At 41.4% G+C, this 22,054-nt stretch overlaps 2 protein-coding genes across 3 annotated transcripts; both read left to right on the plus strand.

Annotated features, from left to right (window-relative positions):
* Positions 1-194: 194 nt before the first annotated feature.
* LOC139409020 (ATP synthase mitochondrial F1 complex assembly factor 1-like) lies at positions 195-11,130 on the plus strand. The gene is made up of 9 exons (XM_071153660.1): positions 195-415; positions 3,763-3,871; positions 4,115-4,168; positions 4,380-4,442; positions 4,530-4,580; positions 4,699-4,746; positions 5,129-5,224; positions 9,866-9,973; positions 10,331-11,130. The coding sequence occupies exons 1-9, from the start codon at positions 195-197 to the stop codon at positions 10,508-10,510; spliced, it is 930 nt and encodes a 309-aa protein (XP_071009761.1). The 3' UTR covers positions 10,511-11,130.
* A 795-nt stretch (positions 11,131-11,925) lies between these two features.
* Positions 11,926-21,614, plus strand: LOC139409021 (ras-related protein Rab-3B-like). Of its 2 annotated transcripts, XR_011634351.1 has the most exons (6): positions 11,926-12,022; positions 12,782-13,006; positions 18,981-19,099; positions 19,359-19,483; positions 19,975-20,321; positions 20,538-21,614. XR_011634351.1 is itself a non-coding variant. In XM_071153661.1 (5 exons), the coding sequence occupies exons 2-5, from the start codon at positions 12,782-12,784 to the stop codon at positions 20,163-20,165; spliced, it is 660 nt and encodes a 219-aa protein (XP_071009762.1). In that variant the 5' UTR covers positions 11,926-12,022; the 3' UTR covers positions 20,166-21,614. The 2 variants fall into 2 exon arrangements, 1 of the variants encoding a protein (XP_071009762.1); XM_071153661.1 differs by having other exon boundaries at positions 19,975-21,614.
* The last annotated feature ends 440 nt before the right edge of the window (positions 21,615-22,054 follow it).

Genomic DNA, 22,054 nt, shown 5'->3' on the forward strand with positions numbered 1-22,054 from the left:
CTGTTGTGTTGTGATTTGGGACATTTGTGGATTGAATTAAAATGCTCAAACCACTTGATTAACAAAAAAAGACAAACATTTAGGCATATCCATATAGTTATATGGGCCTTTCTCATTTACTGTGTTTGACACACACAGAACAGGTCCTCGGAAAGATTTGTAAGTTGACAGTGTTTCTTCACGGCGCTTTATTTATGTGCGACAACGACGAAGGAAATATGGCGGCGGCCATGGTGCAAATGTCTTGTTTGTACCGTGGGATGCTAGCGGTCAGGGCAACTGGAATACGACCGCTCATCCCAGGTCTGGTGCCGTCGCATTTTAGAGCATTTTCTGTGAAGAAAGAGAAAGAGCCGGAATTGGAAGACAATCCATATTATAATAAATATCAGGAAAAGATAAAGCAACTACGAAAGTAAGCGCTAAGTCAAACGCTAGCAAATATTAGTTAGCACCAGGCTAATATGCTAACTAGTTTGGTGTGCAACTCCCACTGTTTGTCACTGGATAATGAACAGGGAAATGAAATACCCAGGTGTAACAACCATGGGTAAGACCTGGTGACCGCTAAGTATTGCCTACTGGGTTAACTAGCTTTGCATTGCCTTTAAAACTATATATATATATAAATAATGTGTGTGTATGTTATGTAACGGAATGTATGTACAGTTGAAGTCGGAAGTTTACTTACACTTTAGCCAAATACATTTAAACTCAGTTTTTCCACAATTCCTAACATTTAATCCTAGTAAGAATTCCCTGCCTTAGGTCAGTTTGGATCAACACTTTATTTTAAGAATGAAATGTCAGAATAATAGTAGAGTGATTTATTTCAGCTTTTATTTATTTCGTCACATTCTCAGTGGGTCAGAAGTTTACATACACTCAATTAGTATTTGGTAGCATTGCCTTTAAATTGTTTAACTTAGGTCAAACGTTTCAGGTAGTCTTCCACAAGCTTCCCGCAATAAGTTGGGTGAATTTTGACCCATTCCTCCTGACAGAGCTGGTGTAACTGAGTCAGGTTTGTAGGCCTCCTTGCTCGCACACACTTTTTCAGTTCTGCCCACAAATGTTCTATGGGATTGAGGTCAGAGCTTCGTGATGGCCACTCCAATACCTGGACTTTGTTGTCCTTAAGCCATAACTTTGGAAGTATGCTTGGGGTCCTTGTCTATTTGGAAGACCCATTTGCGACCAAGCTTTAGCTTCCTCACCAGATGTCTTGAGATGTTGCTTCAATATCTCCACATAATTTTCCTACCTCATGATGCCATCTATTTTGTGAAATGCACCAGTCCCTCCTGCATTAAAGCACCCCCACAACATGATGCTGCCACCCCCGTGCTTCACGGTTGGGATGATGTTCTTCGGCTTGCAAGCCTCCCCCTTTTTCCTACAAACATAACAATGGTCATTATGGCCAAACAGTTCTGTTTTTGTTTCATCAGACCAGAAGACATTTCTCCAAAAAGTACCATCTTTGTCCCCATGTGTAGTTGCAAACCGTAGTCTGGCTTTTTTTATGATGGTTTTGGAGCAGTGGCTTCTTCCTTGCTGAGTGGGCTTTCAGGTTATGTCAATATAGGACTCATTTTTACTGTGGATATAGATACTTTTGTACCTGTTTCCTCCAGCATCTTCACATGGTCTTTTGCTGTTGTTCTGGGATTGATTTGCACTTTTCGCACCAAAGTACGTTCATCTCTAGGAGACAGAACACGTCTCCTTCCTGAGTGGTATGACGGCTGCGTGGTCCCATGGTGTTTATACTTGCATACTATTGTTTGTACAGATGAATGTGGTACCTTCGGTGTTTGGAAGTTGCTCCCAAGGATGAAGCAGACTTGTGGAGGTCTACAATCTTTTTTCTGAGGTCTTGGCTGATTTCTTTTGATTTTCCCACGATGTCAAGCAAAGAGGCACTGAGTTTGAAGGTAGGCCTTGAAATACATCCACAGGTACACCCCCCAATTGACTCAAATTATGTCAATTAGCCTATCAGAAGCTACTAAAGCCATGACATAATTTTCTGGAATTTTCCAAGCTGTTTAAAGGCACAGCCAACTTAATGTCTGTAAACTTCTGACCCACTGGAATTGTGATACAGTGAATTATAAGTGAAATAATTGCTGGCCAATCAGATTGCTCAGATGACCGAGTCTGCAGTAACGTAGCAGGCATAAAAGAAAGCTACGGCGAAATGTATACTGTGAGATTTTAAATCAATGACTAGAGAGACTGTCAAAGAATACAGCAAAGAGCTGCTGTTTTTATGAGTGAGTTCATGTTTAAGTTCTTACTCAGCACTGTGTTGTTGTTATTATTAGTTTCTTGGATCTTTTTTAATATCAAGGAATATTTCACTTTCTCTGTTCATAGGAGTAACAACATGAATTTGTGCATGAGGCAAAAATAATGCGGTGTGACTCGAGTTTTGCCATCAGCTGGAAGACTGTGCCCCTTTTTGGTCAGTGTCAGTGGAGGAAAGGGAGAGTGGAGAGACGGACCCTCAGTCTGCTGCTCTCTCCTTCCGCTGAGACTGACCATATGATGCAGGCACCATCAGCCCAGTAAAATAAAAAGCAAATGATTTAAATGTATGCTCACTTAGCTGTGTCTCACAAGTAATACAACAATGGATCTATTATCGGTGTGATCATGGAGCCTGCCTCATATTTTGAAATATATATTTTTTAAATGTCCCGAAAAACAATGCATTGGCAGGTAAATTCAAGCAAAGCCAGTATGCGGTGATAATGTGTTGGGTCTACAGGTTACTGCACAAACCTCATTGCTACAGTACTGTTTTTAATTGGTTATTGTTGCATAGGCTTACATTTTTTAAGTCACGTTAATAAAAAAATCACATCGGTAGATCTCGGCGTGCATTTTGACACCGAAAGTGATCTTGACTCAGAAAAGGTTGGTGACCACTGCTCTAGGCTGGCCTTTAGTCCTCAAACTCTAGGTGGCATTTTGCCGCCCTACAGTTTTCAACCATTATCATCACCCATGACTACCTCGTGAACTATAATCCCAACGCTGTATTTTTAAATAATCATAGCTCGCAAACATGTGGCCCTTATCTTTGGTTAGCAAGAAAGAATCCTTCAAAGAAAGAAATATACACAGTTTTCCACAGATCCATCCAGCTACGGCTTTCACCGTCTAAACCCGGACGACACTGGGCCAATTGTGCGCCGCCCTATGGGACTCCCAATCACGGGCGGTTGTGATACAGCCTGGAATCGAACCAATGTGTCTGTAGTAACGCCTAAAGCACCGAGATGCAGTTCCTTAGACCGCTGCACCACTCGGGAGCCCTTGCCTTCAAACTACACTTCCGCTACACTTTCTGAGTTACACTTTCTGATAGTGACTGAGCACACACAGGCGGTCGCATCTTGTCTTATGTAACCAAGCTCTGTTACATGAAGAAAGATATACGCGTGTGGAAACTCTAACCCTATCAACGCGTGTATCAATTTAACCTTTTTGTTTTTTGAAAATGTATTTCCAACTGACATGAAAGATGAGGTCCTTTTGCTTCCAAAACCGTACCGCAACCATGCGTGTCAATGTTCATATTAAGCGTCTGGGCTCTGAACAAAACACCCCCGTACGTACAGAAGACCCCTTCGTCCAATGACTCTTATGTGTAAATGATCTGCGTCATGATCACGGGCTAGGCTGACCTGTACCTTAGTTTTGAATTTGCACATTTCCTAACCATAAGTTCTTTCATTTTTCTTTTTTTAGTGCCAACCCTCAGGAGTTCAATGCTCGGCTCGAGAAGCGAATTGAAGTCAAGAGGGAGCCTCTTGGACACTCTAAACAAGCAGAGTTTGTCAAAGTCATGGAGCAGGAGGTAAGTTAATGCATAACATATTTTGTTGCGTGTAATCATAATGCTTAAACATGGTCTGTTAGGCTACCCACCGTTGCTTGGGGTGCGTGCATCCTCTCCCCTGTTGTGGATGTCTTTACGCTGAAAGACTGCGAGCCCATAGATGTAGCTTTGTCTTCGTGCCAATATGCTCTACACCAATGTAGGGAAACACTGTTTAATTGTCTCCAATTTGATATGCATCAAATCTTACCTTATTTGCAGTTGGAGAAGCGTGACAAGCAGGCTGATGGTTCAGGCAGATTCACTAAAGACAAGGTGAAAATGAACAAATGCTGTCCTCGATAGCATTGTAAATAGCTAAAGAGAATGTGGAACGGCATTGATTGATACTATTGACATTATTGGATTGCATTTGTATACAGCTTTTCACAAGGTTTAAGAGCCCATTACTTGTTACCCCTGTATGAGGGTAACTCACCCTGTACACCTGAGTGATCCCATTAATGTATTTTTTGTTTTTGCACAGACCCTAGGATCTATCCTGAACTTGGACTTGATCCAGGATAATTCAGGAGAAGAAATTGCGGAGGTATGGGTATTTACATATTTAGAAATGAAATGTCATATCTAGGTAAAGAACCATGGTATGTTTGTATCTTTCATTCTCTGTTTTCAGCTGTGGAGGCAGTATTATGCCACAAAAGACACCATCAGTGCTGTCATACCAGTAAGTTTGCTATTTTGTCAGAAAACACTTTTGCCAGTAATTTGACTTGCTTTGCTTACCTATTTATTGACCTTAACAAATGTTTTCTTGTAATTGCATAATTATTCCTCCATTTTAGGCTCACATTTTTGAAGTAATTTTCAACCGAGCTAAGTCGAACCCCGCGGTAAGAATCTCACTGCTCAGTGTCTATTAGGACTGTGCTGTAATATGTCAAAATATTTGATGATAATAAAGTGTGTTTGCAATGACATTGCATACAAATTGGCGAACAAATTATTTGCCAATTTGTCTGGCATAATGACAAAAGTCAGAGCAGACGTGATTGTAACATGCAATAAAGACCACTTGGTGGCAGTATTGCTCCAATAAAGAATGTATTTTATTATTTTGAGATGTCATACTCTCAAGTTCACAATTGGAACTCTTGTTGGTTGATGGTCGCAAAGCAGAATGATGGTAATTTAATGTCAGATAGTTTAGTAAAGAAACAGTTGAAAATAGACAGCGTTGATGATGATTACAATCTGTGACTCCCCTATCTCCAGTTCCTGTATGCGTTACCCCAGAAGGAGGGCTATGAGTTCTTCCTGGGCCAGTGGTCGGACCACGAGCTCCATTTCACCTCCCTCATCAATGTCCAGGTATTATTCAAATATCCGAATGGATGTTAATATTCAATTACTTTCTGAGAAATAAATGTGCATATTTTTTGTAGGGGTGAAATGCTTTGTCTAAAACGAAATACAAGTTATTTGGCTGACTTTGCTACATAGCCTACGAGGATAAGCCATTACATTAATATGTTTATAAAACACTTTTATGATCGTTTTTATGAGCGCCTCATACAAAAGACGCACTGGTATCCTACAACCGAGGTAAAGTTGGTTTCACATTCAAGACATTCAAGACATTCAGGACATTTGCCAAAAGCCATTTACAAATGTAAAATTCAATAACTAATTCACTGTCACAGAATCATCAAACTAGATATTATTTATTCTATAAATGTCTAGCATACTTTTAGAACATTTGTTTTGAATACAAATTCCAATTTTGATTTTATAGAAATACACACAGTCTATAAAATGCCATTTTTTAAAGCTGTATAAATCAATAAATAATTCTTCATTTGTCACAAACCTCAAACTAGGTATGATTGATTATGTAAATGTCTAGCATACTTTTACATTTGTTTTGAATACAAATTATGGTTCTGATTTTATAGAAATACATCAAATCTATAAAATGCCTATTAAAGCGATATAAATCAATAACTAATTCACCGTTTGTCACAGAATCATCAAACTACAGTTGAAGTCGGAAGTTTACATACACTTAGGTTGGAGTCATTAAAACTCGTTTTTCAACCACACATTTCTTGTTAACAAACTATAGTTTTGGCAAGTCGGTTAGGACATCTACTTTGTGCATGACACAAGTAATTTTTCCAACAATTGTTTACAGACGGATCATTTCACTTATAATTCACTTTTATCACAATTCCAGTGGGTCAGAAGTTTACAAACACTAAGTTGACTGTGCCTTTAAACAGCTTGGAAATTCCAGAGAATGATGTCATGGCTGTGGAAGCTTCTGATAGTCTAATTGACACAATTTGAGTCAATTGGGGGTGTGATTGTGGATGTATTTCAAGGCCTACCTTCAAACTCAGTGCCTCTTTGCTTGACATCATGGGAAAATCAAAAGAAATCAGCCAAGACCTCAGAAGAAAATTGTAGACCTCCACAAGTCTGGTTCATCGTTGGGAGCAATTTTGCTAACACCTGAAGGTACCACATTCATCTTTCCAAACAATAGTACGCAAGTATAAACACCATGGGACCACGCAGCCGTCATACCGCTCAGGAAGGAGATGCGTTCTTTCTCCGAGAGATGAACGTACTTTGGTGCGAAAAGTGCAAATCAACCTTGTGAAGATACTGGAGGAAAAGGGTACAAAAGTATCTATATCCACAGTAAAACGAGTCCTAGATCGACATAACCTGAAAGGCCGCTCAGCAAGGAAGAAGCCACTGCTCCAAAACCGCCATTAAAAAAAGCCAGACAACGGTTTGCAACTGCACATGGGGACAGAGATCTTACTTTTTGGAGAAATGTCCTCTGGTCTGATGAAACAAAGCTTGGTCGCAAATGGGTCTTCCAAATGGACAATGACCCCAAGCATACTTCCAAAGTTCTGGCAAAATGGCTTAAGGACAAGAAAGTCAAGGTATTCGAGGGCCATCACAAGGCCCTGACCTCAATCCCATAGAAAATTTGTTGGCAGAACTGAAAAAGCGTGTGCGAGCAAGGAGGCCTGACTCAGTTACACCAGCTCTGTCAGGAGGATTGGGACAAAATTCACCCAACTTATAGTGGGAAGCTTGTGGAAGGCTACCCAAAACGTTTGACCCAAGTTAAACAATTCAAAGGCAATGCTACCAAATACTAATTGAGTGTATGTAAACTTCTGACCCACTGGAAATGTAATGAAAAAAATAAAATTTGAAATAAATCATTCTCTCCTATTATTCTGACAAAAAAAACAAGCAACTAGGACATTAAAACACTGGCAGAATTTTCATCCACATCCATTCACTTAAAATATGTATTTTAAAGTATAAATACCCTTCTAAGACCACTGTCTTTCTGGACATTTTAAAAGGTTTGCAAATAGTTCTTTCTGCAAGGAATGTGAATAATATAATATAATGTGTGGTAGTTGCACACCTCCCTACTGAATTATGTAGAGCTGATTTGGGCCAGTTGATTTTTTTTTTTCTTCGTGAGCTTTTGTGAAAAAACAAATTTTCACATAGGCTTTGTGCTAGCAGTTTAAGAGAGAAAGAGATCAAATAGCATAGCGACAGCCTAGTTGAAGTCCTAGTTTTAAATGGTTAGTGCCAGTAGATTGCAGAGGGGTTCACATACAGTTCAGAGGCAAATCATAATGTATACATTTAGCCCAGATACAAAACATGTACCGTCCACTTCTCGTGTTATTGTTATCCACCCTCTGGTATCTTTCAATACCCATGCTATTATTTATACAGTGCCTTGCGAAAGTATTCGGCCCCCTTGAACTTTGCGACCTTTTGCCACATTTCAGGCTTCAAACATAAAGATATAAAACTGTATTTTTTTGTGAAGAATCAACAACAAGTGGGACACAATCATGAAGTGGAACGACATTTATTGGATATTTCAAACTTTTTTAACAAATCAAAAAGTGAAAAATTGGGCGTGCAAAATTATTCAGGCCCTTTACTTTCAGTGCAGCAAACTCTCTCCAGAAGTTCAGTGAGGATCTCTGAATGATCCAATGTTGACCTAAATGACTAATGATGATAAATACAATCCACCTGTGTGTAATCAAGTCTCCGTATAAATGCACCTGCACTGTGATAGTCTCAGAGGTCCGTTAAAAGCGCAGAGAGCATCATGAAGAACAAGGAACACACCAGGCAGGTCCGAGATACTGTTGTGAAGAAGTTTAAAGCCGGATTTGGATACAAAAAGATTTCCCAAGCTTTAAACATCCCAAGGAGCACTGTGCAAGCGATAATATTGAAATGGAAGGAGTATCAGACCACTGCAAATCTACCAAGACCTGGCCGTCCCTCTAAACTTTCAGCTCATACAAGGAGAAGACTGATCAGAGATGCAGCCAAGAGGCCCATGATCACTCTGGATGAACTGCAGAGATCTACAGCTGAGGTGGGAGACTCTGTCCATAGGACAACAATCAGTCGTATATTGCACAAATCTGGCCTTTATGGAAGAGTGGCAAGAAGAAAGCCATTTCTTAAAGATATCCATAAAAAGTGTTGTTTAAAGTTTGCCACAAGCCACCTGGGAGACACACCAAACATGTGGACAAAGGTGCTCTGGTCCGATGAAACCAAAATTGAACTTTTTGGCAACAATGCAAAACGATATGTTTGGCGTAAAAGCAACACAGCTGAACACACCATCCCCACTGTCAAACATGGTGGTGGCAGCATCATGGTTTGGGCCTGCTTTTCTTCAGCAGGGACAGGGAAGATGGTTAAAATTGATGGGAAGATGGATGGAGCCAAATACAGGACCATTCTGGAAGAAACCCTGACGGAGTCTGCAAAAGACCTGAGACTGGGACGGAGATTTGTCTTCCAACAAGACAATGATCCAAAACATAAAGCAAAATCTACAATGGAATGGTTCAAAAATAAACATATCCAGGTGTTAGAATGGCCAAGTCAAAGTCCAGACCTGAATCCAATCGAGAATCTGTGGAAAGAACTGAAAACTGCTGTTCACAAATGCTCTCCATCCAACCTCACTGAGCTCAAGCTGTTTTGCAAGGAGGAATGGGGAAAAAATGTCAGTCTCTCGATGTGCAAAACTGATAGAGACATACCCCAAGCGACTTACAGCTGTAATCACAGCAAAAGGTGGCGCTACAAAGTATTAACTTAAGGGGGCTGAATAATTTTGCACGCCCAATTTTTCAGTTTTTGATATGTTAAAAAAGTTTGAAATATCCAATAAATGTCGTTCCACTTCATGATTGTGTCCCACTTGTTGTTGATTCTTCACAAAAAAATACAGTTTTACTTCTTTATGTTTGAAGCCTGAAATGTGGCAAAAGGTCGCAAAGTTCAAGGGGGCCGAATACTTTCGCAAGGCACTGTATATAAAATCTAAACTAGAATTTTTATTCAAAACAAAGGTTGAAAAAGTATGCTAGACATTTATAGAAAAAAAACATATATTTTTATGTTTCTGTGACAATCGATTAATTAGTTATTGATTTTTACCATTTTAAATGGCTTCTGGCGAATGTCTGTTGAATGTCCAAGTGTGTGAATATAAAACCAACTTTACTTCGGTTGTCCTTCACACGTTTCACACTTGTTGTTATTGTCAGTCAATCAAAGCAGTGTTTCCTCAAACACATTTCTTCTTTTAAAACCCATTTCTTCTTTTAAAACACATGTATTTCGACTATCCGTATATCAGAAAGATAAAAAAATAATGATATTCAAATAAATCGTATAGATCAGGACTCTCAACCCTGTTCCTGGAGAGCTACCGTCCTGTAGGTTTTCACTCCAACCCTAATCTACCACACCTGATTCTAATAATTCGCTGGTTGATAAGCTGAACCGGGTTAGTTACGACGGGTTGGAGTGTGAACCTACAGGAGGGTATCTCTCCAGGAACAGGGTTGGAGACCCCTGGTATAGATTATGTACTACTATATTGTATAACACATGATGTTTTCCTGACCCTCTCCACAGACCATGGGAGAGCACGCCCCCAGTCAGTTGATCCTCTACCACTACTCAGACTTGCAGAAGGATAAGGGTGTGGTGCTCATGACTGCTGAGATGGATCCTAAGTTTATGGTAAGTTGTTTCTAACAAGCCATCGTACATGGTGCAATACAGTTCCGCTTGATCATAAAGATGTTGAAGTCAGTGTTTGAAATCAGCAGCAGAAGAATCCAATTATGCATATGCTCCACATGCAACTTAACCGTTACCCATAGTCTAATCAGACGTGTATACAAACAGCACATTAATGAATTATATCAACAACTGTGCTGTGTGAGATGGTAATTGGTCAAGTATTTGGACTGTAGATTCAATGTAATTTTACCTATGGTATTTTGTTTGCTTATTACACAGCAGTCATCATATATAGCTTAGCTATTTGTTGTGGTCCAAGCAGAGGAAAGCTTTTAACGAAACACTCTTTTGCAGACTGTACATCTGGCTCAGTGCTTGGCCAATCAGGTGCAGCTGTTCTACGGAACCCAGCGGCAGGAGACCTTCCGATTGGTGGAGACCTTTAACCACAAACCAACCGACTTCAAACACACGGCAGTGATCGCTGAGTTGGAACAGAGTGGCATCAATCCTGCACTCACCTCTGGAAACTAGATCTAAGAGTTGTCGGACTGTAAAATGATGCTCCAATTCACCACAGGATTGGAATTGCCAGGGGACATGGTCATTCATTTGGAGCCTCTTGCGTTTGCGGGGGATAATGGATGAAGTCTGTTGCTTGGGACTTATGACCTGGTTGAGCAGATTCATCAGTCAAAATGTATGCTAAATTCCTGGGCATAGATGATGTAATGAGTCAATGTTATTTAATCTTATCAAAGCCTTAAATGTTCTTCCTCACCTCGCCCCTGTCAATCTTACAGTTGCACTTGACCGTAGTCTCATCTTCCATTTTTAGAGCCTAGGTTACGTCCCAAAAGCCACCCTATTCCCTAAAGATTGCATTTGACCAGAGCCCTATGAGCCCAGGTCAAGGGTAGTGCACAAAAAAAAAGCAGATTAGGGTGCCATTTGGGACGCTATCCCAGTATTTTGTGTTTTCCGGTCGAAATATGCTTTTTATTTTTGTGTAAAATAACTGCAGGAATTTTGCTTTCAAAGCATAAGGGAGTGTACAAAGTGTACAATGAGATTGTGTACATACCTATCTAGCTTTGTGGTTGACACATGGATGAACTGTGTGTGGATACAGTAAAAAAAAAATGGTTAGACAATTTGCCTCCTTTTATTATACAGGTACTAACTACATGGTTACATAGTTGTTACTTGAGCGATCACTAGTGATCACTAGTGGTCACATGTTATTCACCTGTTGCGCCCTTTATACCTTGTAATAAATTAGAGGTATTGACAATGCCATACTGTTCAAGCTGGGTCTTCATAACATGCAACTGTTGTATGGTTATGCCAATGCAGAGATGGTTTTCTGGTTGTGTGTACTTTGCACAATCAAGGTGAACAACATTGTGAAGTGATTTACTGCAACTCAGACCAGTATAAATGTATAGCTATCTTTTGACTGGTAGCCTGCCTATTTCATGGATGAGTCATGTAGGCTAATATAATCAAAACCGTGCTATTTCCTGTAATTCCGTTCTGTGGTCTGATATGCGTCTGTTCCTACAGAGGAGTGCCGGTCTACACATTTGCTCCGTTCCATTCACAGGAGTTTATCTGTACGACGACTGTTTCTTTACATAAGGAGGTACCGACACTAATGCTAATTGTCCTCCCGCTGCAGAATGACTACCGAAGATGGTTATGGCTGTGTAGTGTAGAGCGGGGTTCTTCACTGGCGGTGGATTTATATGCCCCCACCCTCCAAGTTTGAGGAAAAATATAAAAAAATATGTTGAATTTTCATTGTTGGACATAAAATAATGTAAAAACACCAGGAATAAGCTCCAAATGATTCGACCCCCCCCCCCCCCCCCCCCCACCACATGATTGGATAAACTTATAGATCAGGACAGAAGCTGATTCATATAGATAATCAAGAAGTGTTTTGCCAACGAGTTGGCTTGTCAGGTGCATTCAGCGCAGTTCAGTCGCCGATCCAACGAAAGGAGAACGGAGAGAAAACAACCACCCAGAGAAGATTTAGAGGTAAGACACATTTAATGTATTGGTATTTTACCGGTTATCCTCATACTTTTAGAATTACAGCAATAACTATGGATCGTAGTCTGACAGCAGTACCATATGACCAAAGACAAATGTCGAATTAGACTATGCATTTGCACCTGTGCCTTAATCGTAACGATGGCAGCAGTTCGATGATGGTTTCACAATCCTACTGTATACACACATGGATGTCTATGGGTTCTCTGAATGAAGATGTCCTCTCATAAATGTTGCACTTAGTTATAGCTTTAGTCGTACGTTTTGAATAGCCTGTGTGTGTTTTGAATAACGGGCCACACCTGCGGTTTAAACCAGTTTTCAGTGCCCAGCATTTGCACTGACCATCCATTGCCTACATGCATATTCGACTAACACATGTCTAGACATCACTGTCTGATAAATTCAACTAATATATCCAGTTAACAGTATTGCATATTAAACCCCCTTTTTATTCATTATATAATATATAGGCTGTTATAATAAAAGGTACAATGCAACATTCATTTTCCCCCATGTCATGACATTTCTGAGAAATCTGTTCGAGAAGATGCCCCAACAGATAATCAAGATGGTAGAAATGTGGAGATTATAGCCCGACCAGAATAGTCCTGAAACCATGGTTTCCTCACCATGGTTTCCTCTGCAAAGGCATTCATTCTTGAGTGAACACTTCTCTCCAACCCCTTTTGACTCATCCACCCATCTGTCTGCACACATGATCAATGCTCCAATGCTCCACAGATGGCGAAGGCAGACCAGCGCTTTGGGCAGAGAGATGGCTCCGACCAGAACTTTGACTACATGTTCAAGCTCCTCATCATTGGCAACAGCAGCGTGGGCAAGACCAGCTTCCTGTTCCGCTACGCCGACGACTCCTTCAGCAACTCTTTCGTCAGCACGGTGGGCATCGACTTCAAGGTCAAGACCGTCTACAGGAACGAAAAGAGGGTCAAGCTCCAGATATGGGTGAGTCGTTGCAGTTGCTTCTGTGCCATTCGACCCAATCTATTCTCTAGCCTGGGTGCCATGCTGTTTGTGCCATCACGCCTCTCCTGGTCATGCCAAACATAACAATGAGTGACAAGGAGTTGACGTTACAGCACAAACAGATCACGCTATACATTCTCACCGTATGGAATTTGAAGATATTCTATTGCTATTCCGTTCTATATCTACGCCACTATGAATGTGCCATGTGGTGACGACACAGGTGTCGTTCAAGCTGTCGTTTGTTTGTCACCTGTTTGTAGACAGTCAGTGGGCTTGATAAGACCGCACAGGAGGTAATGATCCCATTCAACCCAGGTCTACTGTATACTGTCAGTCTACATAAACTGTAGTTACATGCTGAAAGTCCACTGCTCAAGATACAGTGCTTGAGTGTACTGTGCATAAGGACTATATTCATTATGCGCCAATACATACAGGATACGTAAACATGTCATTATGTGCATAATGATTACATTTACTCCTTTTCCAGGGTACGCTTTGTTGATCCACTTAGCGTGTTTCTTTGGCCCGAGCGCCACGTTCACAGTCGAAACCCAGTCCTTGTGACTGTCTACAGCCATGACGATGTCACTACTGTACTATAGATAAATGAAATAAGCCGACAGTCATCCGCAACGCACACAGACACACAGAGGAATCAATCGAACACACATCCTTCCTGTCTGTCGGATGTCTCAATAGTAATGCTTCAGACTCGAACAATCTTTCTCCTGCAGGCCCAGGGAGAGAAAGAAAGAGGCAACAGAAGCTTCTGGTGAGCTTGCATCATCAGGCGATGATGGTTGTCATGGCAGCAGCTCTTCACACTGCTCCCCAACAACGAGATCCTGCAGGCAATTATAGTGGCCCCTTCGGGTGAGCGGGTAGAACCCACGGAGGGTACACAGGGACTGATGGGGGGGGGGGTACAGAAGTGGGGGTCTCGGCAGACAACACTGCCAGAGTAAATTGCAATTTGTGATAAGCAGAGAGTGGTAATCAGCGCAGATTGATCCCGTCTTTAAATGCCTGGCTTGAGGTGTAAAAGTAGAAGGCGGTGCACTCACACTGTGCACTCAAAACAGCTGCTGCGCTATTGATGTTTGCAGCAGCAACAACAATCTAGCAAAAAGCTACAGTAATAGCACTTGCTTTGTGATGGCAGATAGCGAGCTCCACTAAAGATGGTTTAATGAACCAATATAATTGTCCAAAACTGCAAGCCCCACCCATCTGGCACTCCAGGCAGGCTAGAGCAAATGGTCAAAGTATTTGAAAGATTTCAAATAGTATTTTGAACCCAGGTCTGGTGGAAGGTGGCCACACATCCAGGCAAATGTGTGACTGCGAAGTGGGATGCGGCCTGCTGCAAGTTGTTTTACTTTCTCAGGGGTAAATGTGTTGTTGTTAAGTTTACCGTATGCTTGCTTCCCAGTCAGTTCGCTCATATGTTGTGACGTTTTGGTTTTCGGCAGCGTTCTGCAGGTTTTTTTTTTCCAGCTGTTCGAGCTCACACGTTTTTTTCTTGAGGCTAATCGAAGTTCGGTAGCCCTTCGTCGGTGATTGGTCAACAGTAGGGATTCTTAAGAGTTAGTTGTCATTCAATGTTTTTCCACTTGAGAAATACTACACCAAATATCTTAGTTCGATGAAAAATGTTATGACTAAGACCTGCTCTGCAAAAGAAATCACATTTTATTACAGATTTTTTTTATTTATCTTAGATTAATTCAGAATATTTTGAGGAAGTGTATATTGACTATTTGTTGCTATGGCATCTCAAGAGGGACAAACTGTAATATTGCTGTATTTTTCTCAGACATTCGAGTTCTGCTAGGAGTAAACCGAATCTAGTATGTGGACACCTTTTAGTGTGCAACCATTGTGATTGGTCACAGGCGGAAGCGGAGCCTGTGTCTATGTTCAGTGCCTTCGGAAAGTTGACTTTCTTTCTTCTTTTTTTTTACACACACAATACCCCATAATGACAAAGCAAAAACAGGTTTTTAGAAATGTTTGCAAATGTATGAAAAAAGAACAATCGAAATATCACATTTACATAAGTATTCAGACTCTTTACTCAGTACTTTGTTGAAGCACCTTTGGCAGCAATTACACTCTTCTTGGGTATGACGCTACAAGCTTGGCACACCATTATTTGGGGAGTTTCTCCCATTCTTCTCTGCTGATCCTCTCAAGCGCTGTCAGGTTGAATGGGGAGCGTTGCTGCACAGCTATTTTCAGGTCTCTCCAGAGATGTTCGATCAGATACAAGTCCGGGCTCTGGCTGGGCCACTCAAGGACATTCAGAGACATGTCCCGAAGCTACTTCTGCAAATTCTTGGCTGTGTGCTTAGGGTCGTTGTCCTGTTGGAAGGTGAACGTTCGCCCCAGTCTGTGATACTTTCCTCCATTAATCTTTGCCTCGACCCTGAATAATCTCCCAGTCCCTGCAGCTAAAAAACACCCCCACAGCATGATGCTGCCACCACCATGCTTCACCGTAGGGATGGTGCCAGGTTTCCTCCAGATGTGACGCTTGGCATTCAGGCCAAAGAGTTCAATCTTGGTTTCATCAGACCAGAGAATCTTGTTTCTCATGGTTGGAGAGTCTTTAGATATCTTTTGGCAAACTCCAAGTTGGCTGTCATGTGCCTTTTACTGAGGAGTGACATACGTCTGGCCACTCTACCATAAAGGCCTGATTGGTGGAGTGCTGCAGATATGGTTGTCCTTCTGGAAGTTTCTCCCATCTCCACAGAGGAACTAGAGCTTTTTCAGAGTCACCTCCCTGACCAAGGCCGTCCTCACCCGATTGCTCAGTTTGGCCGTGCAGTCAGCTCTTGGAAGAGTCTTGGTGGTTCCAAACTTCTTCCATTTAAGAATGATGGAGGCCACTGTGTTCTTGGGGAACTTCAATGCTGCAGAAATGTTTTGGTACCCTTCCCCAGAAGCCTCTGAACTCTATGGGCAATTCCTTTGACCTCATGGCTTGGTTTTTGCGCTGACATGCAGCGTCAACTGGGACCTTATATAGACAGGTGACTGCTTTTCCAAATCATGTCCAATCAATTGAATTTACTACAGGTGGACTGGAAACAATGGAAACAGGTTGCACCTAAGCTCAATTTAGTCTCATAGCAAAGGGTCTGAATACTCATGTCAATAAGATTTTTATATATATATATTTTTTTTAAATACATTTTTAAAGATTTCTCAGCCTGTTTTCACTTTGTCATTATGGGGTAATTGTGTGTAGATTGCTAAGGATTTTTTATTTATTTCATACATTTCAGAAGGCCGTAACGTAGCAAAATGTGGAAAAAGTCAAGGGATCTGAATCCTTTCCGAAGAGACTGTATGTGAAATCCCCATTAATTACATGAGGACAAAGTGCTGGGCTGTTTCCTACATGTTTCTGCTTATGTTGCATTTGCCACACGAATGAACAGAGAGGCAGTGAAATGGCAACAAATCAGCATCCGTGCAAAACAAGCTTTCCATATTTAGATGGGAAGAAACCCCACAGCCAATTCCATTCTGAAATAGTTACATTTGGAAAAATGGAAGCTCCCGTTGGGACTATAAGAAATTGACGCCTCTGAAAGACACTTTAAGATTTAGATGAGGGGAGATCAGTGGACATGTCTTTGGAATCAATATATGGGTTAGATTGAGTTTTTGAGTGGCTTTATTATGATTAGGCAGATGTTTGTGTGGTAACCTGGTCCCAGGTCTGTATTTTGTTGTGTTGGTTGTATGACCATAGGAGTTGGCTATATATCACAAACAGATCTGGAACAAGCCTATTGGCTAAATATCACCCACTTACACATTCAAACCTCTCCTTCCCTTGCAGTTAAATAGCCAGGACACAAATTATTTTCAATTGATCAGAAGCATCAGAGGCCGTATGTGGGTCTTTCTATAACTAGTGAGCATTTCCTAATCAGGACAGCTTGCTACAGATTTTGTTACAGAGTTCTCTCATCATGCCTATACACAAACTTGCACTGTAGGTCCTACGACAAGCTGAAAACACACTCCCACCAAAGATAGAGAGACACGACCCTCCAACACCATTCTGTTTCACAAGGCAACCAAAAAGAAGGAGCTGGCTGTCGTTGGCTACCCCTCCAACCCTCTACGCCCCCTTGAGAGGCTTCCCTCTGGCCGGCACTTCAGAATGCCCATGGCCAAGAAGAACGTGTTCGAACATTAATTAGTTCCTTGTGCTGTTGGACTACTAAATGAAAAGTACATTGTATCGGTATATGTACTTATCGATCTAGTGCAGTTGGAACAGTGGTCGTTTGTGAGTGAACGTATTAATGTCCTCTATGTTGTTAGTGGACGCAACATGACGGACTGACTGGTTTAAATGTGTACGATGTGAGAATGTATGTGTGCGTGATTCTTTTAACGGAAGTTGATGCCAAAGAAAAATGTCCATCCTGGATGGACAATAAAGTTTTATTCTATTATAAGTCTCTTTTTATTTTTTTAAACCTATGTTTAACCCTTTGTAATGGTTGGTGTCTTGACAGAGCTGTCCAAAATCGTGTGACATAATATATTACTTTTCTGTCCTTGCATTTATGGCAGTGTAAGTTGTAACTCTGTTACGGTGTAACTCTGTTGCGGTAAAACCATGCGTGGTAATTATGAGGATGACAACATCTGATGTTGGCTTCAATTTGGCTTTCCATGCACATTTTTCCATTAAAATGGTTACTGGTTACTTTCTCATCATGAAAACAGCAATGGTGAGATTCAAATGGTGAGATTAATGATACCGCTATTCATGGATTTATTATGTGAGCTTGCATCGGCCACGTAGGCTGCAGAAAAATCGGCATGCATCCGATCTATTTAGTCAGGCAATGTCCACATTATTCTCACATATTTTAGAATGTAATAATACGTTGAAATATCAATGCATTGGCAAGGCCAATTTTTTTTCTTATTCATAAAGTGGCCTACTTTACTTATTTATTTATGTTACACTTTTTCCATGCTTTTTGGGGGGAGGTGGGGTTCTATATTAGGCCCTATAGGTACAATTATATAAATTATACAATTGTATAACACTGAGGTTCTTGAAAATGACATTTACGTGCTTGAAAAAGTCCCTTAAAGTCCTTGAATTTGACTTGCCAATGCCTGTATGAACCCTGCTTAAAGGATCCCGGGCTATAAGTGGAGTTATGGGTGAATTTGCATACATTTACTTTTATTCCTCTACGTACACTTGTGGAGCATCATGTGAATCATTTTTATTTTTGTTTCAAACCATTTTGAAATGTTCATCCCAATGTCACACATTGGCCCCATTATTTATAGATTACATGGACAAGAGGGCGGATGATCCAAGAACAGCACTCCTACTCTGAGATGCTTGATACCCCCCCCCCCCCTCCCAAAACGATGTAAACCATACGCCACGGCCGTTTTAGTCACCAGTTCTCAACCCAATTAAACACTTATGGGAGATTCTGGAGCGGCGCCTGAGACAGCGTTTTCCATCACCACCAACAAAACACCAAATGATGGAATTTCTTGTGGAAGAATGGTGTAGGCTTACTCCAGTAGAGTTCTTGACACTTGTAGATTGAATGCCAAGGTGTATTGAAGCCGCTCTGGCGCATGGTGGCCCAACACCCTATTAAGACACTTTACGTCTGTTTGTTTATTTTGGCAGTTACCTGTATAACATAATATGCTATGGAACCGGGCATTTGTGTTAGCTGGCTTATTTCTAACATGCAATTTTCTCTGGTAGACAGTGGTTCTTTAACATAGCACAGGGTCCTATTCATTAGTGCACACCCTGTTTCAGCCTGTTTGCTTCTGTTTGGTTCCTAGTGAACACGACTCAGGGAAAACGTTCTTCTATCATATGATGATATATGAACTGTAGTAATAATACATACGTATGCCTGTCCCCTAGGATACAGCAGGGCAGGAGAGGTACAGGACTATCACCACCGCCTACTACCGTGGAGCTATGGGCTTCATCCTCATGTACGACATCTGCAACGAAGAGTCCTTCAACGCTGTACAGGACTGGTGAGTGGTCTGAGACACCAGGGCTGCATCTCAATACTTGAAAATGGCTTCCTTTGCTGATCGCCTACTTTCATTACTCACCACTAGTGAAAAGACCCTGATTGGAGAAACCGTGTGTGTGTGTGTGTGTGTGTGTGTGTGTGTGAGAGAGCCTGTGTGTGTGTGAGAGAGCCTGTGTGTGTGTGTGTGAGCCTGTGTGTGTGTGAGCCTGTGTGTGTGTGAGCCTGTGTGTGTGTGTGAGCCTGTGTGTGTGTTTCAGGGCTACCCAGATAAAAACCTACTCGTGGGATAACGCTCAGGTCATCATGGTGGGTAACAAGTGTGACATGGACGAGGAGAGGGTAGTGCCCGCAGAGAAGGGCAAGCACTTGGCTGACCAATTAGGTGAGTTAATTGGTGGTGTTAATTGCCTTAAATTGCACTCTGAACTACCATACTGTCATCCAGCTTCTGTAATTTCTGGCATGCCTGTGGGCGCGTTAGCCACGTTTTCCTGTTTCGCATGAGATTTGAATTAAAACCACACTGACGCATTGAGGTGGTGAACAAATGGCGTCTACTCTAGTCAAGTTGGTAAAACTCTGTAAAGTCTTATCCCCAGGGGCTGTATAAGCAATCCGCATAAGTTCTTCCTATAGATGTTATTAGCAGTGCTCCAGTCTTTTCAAGAGTTGGTTTGCAAACCAGTCTACACATTTAATGTCTATAATGTGTCATGTCTGTGCTTTGCACCCCATATTGTGAAGGCAAGCTATTCCCCGCTAGGTGTTTCATTCAGTCATCTTCTACTAACTTGGTAGAGGAACACGCACTAACGCCCTGGACCAGAGCTATGTACTCACCATGCCGTATGTACTCATCCTGTCTGTCTGCAGGGTTCGAGTACTACGAGGCCAGCGCCAAGGAGAACATTAATGTCCGCCAGGTGTTTGAGCGGCTGGTCGACATCATCTGCGTCAAGATGTCCGAACGAGTGGACGTGGAGCCGCCTATGGCCCCCAGCATCAAGACCACAAGGCTCACCGACAAGCCCCCCCAGCTACCTCAGAAGTGCACCTGTGCCTGACTCACACTTATAGGGCCGAGCCAAGCCATGCCGAGCCGAGCTGGGCTGGCCTGGATACCCATCCACCGTAGTTGCTGGAACCGTGCTGCAAAGGACAATGTGAAAAGAAAATGTTCAGAACAGTCCTGTTCGAGACGGCCCTATAGCGTGAAATAGGTAATACTGATTTGGTCACCCAGTTCTCCCCTAATACACTTGCCATTCCACTACTGGTCTTTTCCTATTCTCTGTCATTACTCTATTACAAGTTCCACCAACCTCTTTCCAAAGGTAGCTCTCCATACAATATATTTCATGACTGCAAGCTCCCAATAACTACTACTACTACTACTACTATTACTTTAACATTACATATCTGTTTCACCCCAATAGCTTTGACCTCCAGCTGGTTCAGAGGTCAGAGAACCTTAAGCAGGGTTATACAGGTAAGCACAGCACTGCCTCTCTCCTCCTCCAAACAAAAGTGGCTTCACCACCGCACAAAGAAACACACACAGCTGTTCACGTTACGAGTTTACACGGGTGAGGAGATAAGCCTTGATAGCTGCAGAAGTTCTGAGTCATTTTGTCTCGTGCTCTTGACCGTCCTACTACCGTTTCACAAGCACTAAAGCTAAGACAAGGGAACGTAATCTGCCCCGTTGATTTTTCATTCTCAACCATATGAAGGGAGTAATAACACTGATAAAACGACAAGATGGCCAATACGTCTTGCACCACCAACACTAAGCCAATGCCAAGTTCAGGGTGTTCTGACATTCTGAGGGACTATAACGTTCTAGAATATAGATGTTGATTGAAGAGCACAACCTTTTCTCCCTCCTTACCCTTCAGCTAATATAATCTTGTAGCCGTCATGTCAGCCATGTTTACAATGTTTATTTCATGAACGTGTGCGTTTTAGAAAGCAAAGCATATACTGTATAATTGAGTGTTCAGTTGTAACGGTTTTATTAGTGTTTGATGTATCTTGGGCAGATGTGAAATATTGAAATCATGTAATGTCAACTGAGACACATCTAAATACTTTGTGAAATGGGATAAAAACAGAAAATATTGAATAAATGTGTTTAAAAAATGATGGATTATAACCTAATGATGACAATGTGAAACATACTTTGCCAAATCTTTATGTATCGCATAGTAGCACGTTTTTTATGTGTAACTTCCCATCATGTGCGTTTTCGTTTTTTTATTGAATTGCTAGATTTGCAATAACGCTGACAATGTCTTAATATAATTATTTTCTAAGTAAATTAGTAAATTATAGAGTTAGAATCTATAATGGTGTTGCTGAATTTATTTTTATGCTGTATCATGGGAAGACATATAGACCATTTATGTACACGTGTTACAGTAAACTCCCTGAAGAAATGGGAGAAAAGCACAAAGTGATTGTACAAAATATTGTGAATGTTTGTATATTATAGGTAGATGCAATTTAGTATATTAAAGCACAAATCTTTACTTGAATTCCTTCATTTTATTTATGGGCTATTGAAGTCTGTAATATTGGTTATTTGGCTGACATTGGCTGACAGCCATGGTATATTTAAGAAATAACGCACGAGGAGGTGTGGTATATGGCCAATATACCACAGCTAAGGGCTGTTCTTAGGCAAGACGCATTGCGGAGTGCTTGGACACAGCCCTTAGCTGTGGTATATTGGCCATATACCAAAAAACACAGAGGAGCCTTATTGCTTTTATAAACTGGTTACCAACGTAATTAGAGCAGTAGAAATACCCGTGGTATACGGTCTGATATACCACGGCTGTCAGCCAATCAGCATTCAGGGCTCGATCCACCCAGTTTATATTAGACCGTATACCACAGGTATGACAACTCTTATTTTTACTGCTCTAATTCAAATAACATTTTATTGGTC

The sequence above is a fragment of the Oncorhynchus clarkii genome, chromosome 5 (genome assembly GCF_045791955.1).
Source record: "Oncorhynchus clarkii lewisi isolate Uvic-CL-2024 chromosome 5, UVic_Ocla_1.0, whole genome shotgun sequence".
Lineage (NCBI taxonomy): Eukaryota > Metazoa > Chordata > Actinopteri > Salmoniformes > Salmonidae > Oncorhynchus > Oncorhynchus clarkii.

Excerpts from the sequence above, each read along its gene's own strand:
- LOC139409020 (XM_071153660.1), top strand. The coding sequence starts at position 195 with ATGTGCGACAACGACGAAGGAAATATGGCGGCGGCCATGGTGCAAATG. Across the intron at positions 416-3,762 it reads AAGATAAAGCAACTACGAAA|TGCCAACCCTCAGGAGTTCA; the intron begins GTAAGCGCTAAG and ends TTCTTTTTTTAG. Across the intron at positions 4,169-4,379 it reads GCAGATTCACTAAAGACAAG|ACCCTAGGATCTATCCTGAA; the intron begins GTGAAAATGAAC and ends GTTTTTGCACAG.
- LOC139409021 (XM_071153661.1), top strand. The coding sequence starts at position 12,782 with ATGGCGAAGGCAGACCAGCGCTTTGGGCAGAGAGATGGCTCCGACCAG. Across the intron at positions 19,100-19,358 it reads TTCAACGCTGTACAGGACTG|GGCTACCCAGATAAAAACCT; the intron begins GTGAGTGGTCTG and ends TGTGTGTTTCAG. Across the intron at positions 19,484-19,974 it reads GCACTTGGCTGACCAATTAG|GGTTCGAGTACTACGAGGCC; the intron begins GTGAGTTAATTG and ends GTCTGTCTGCAG.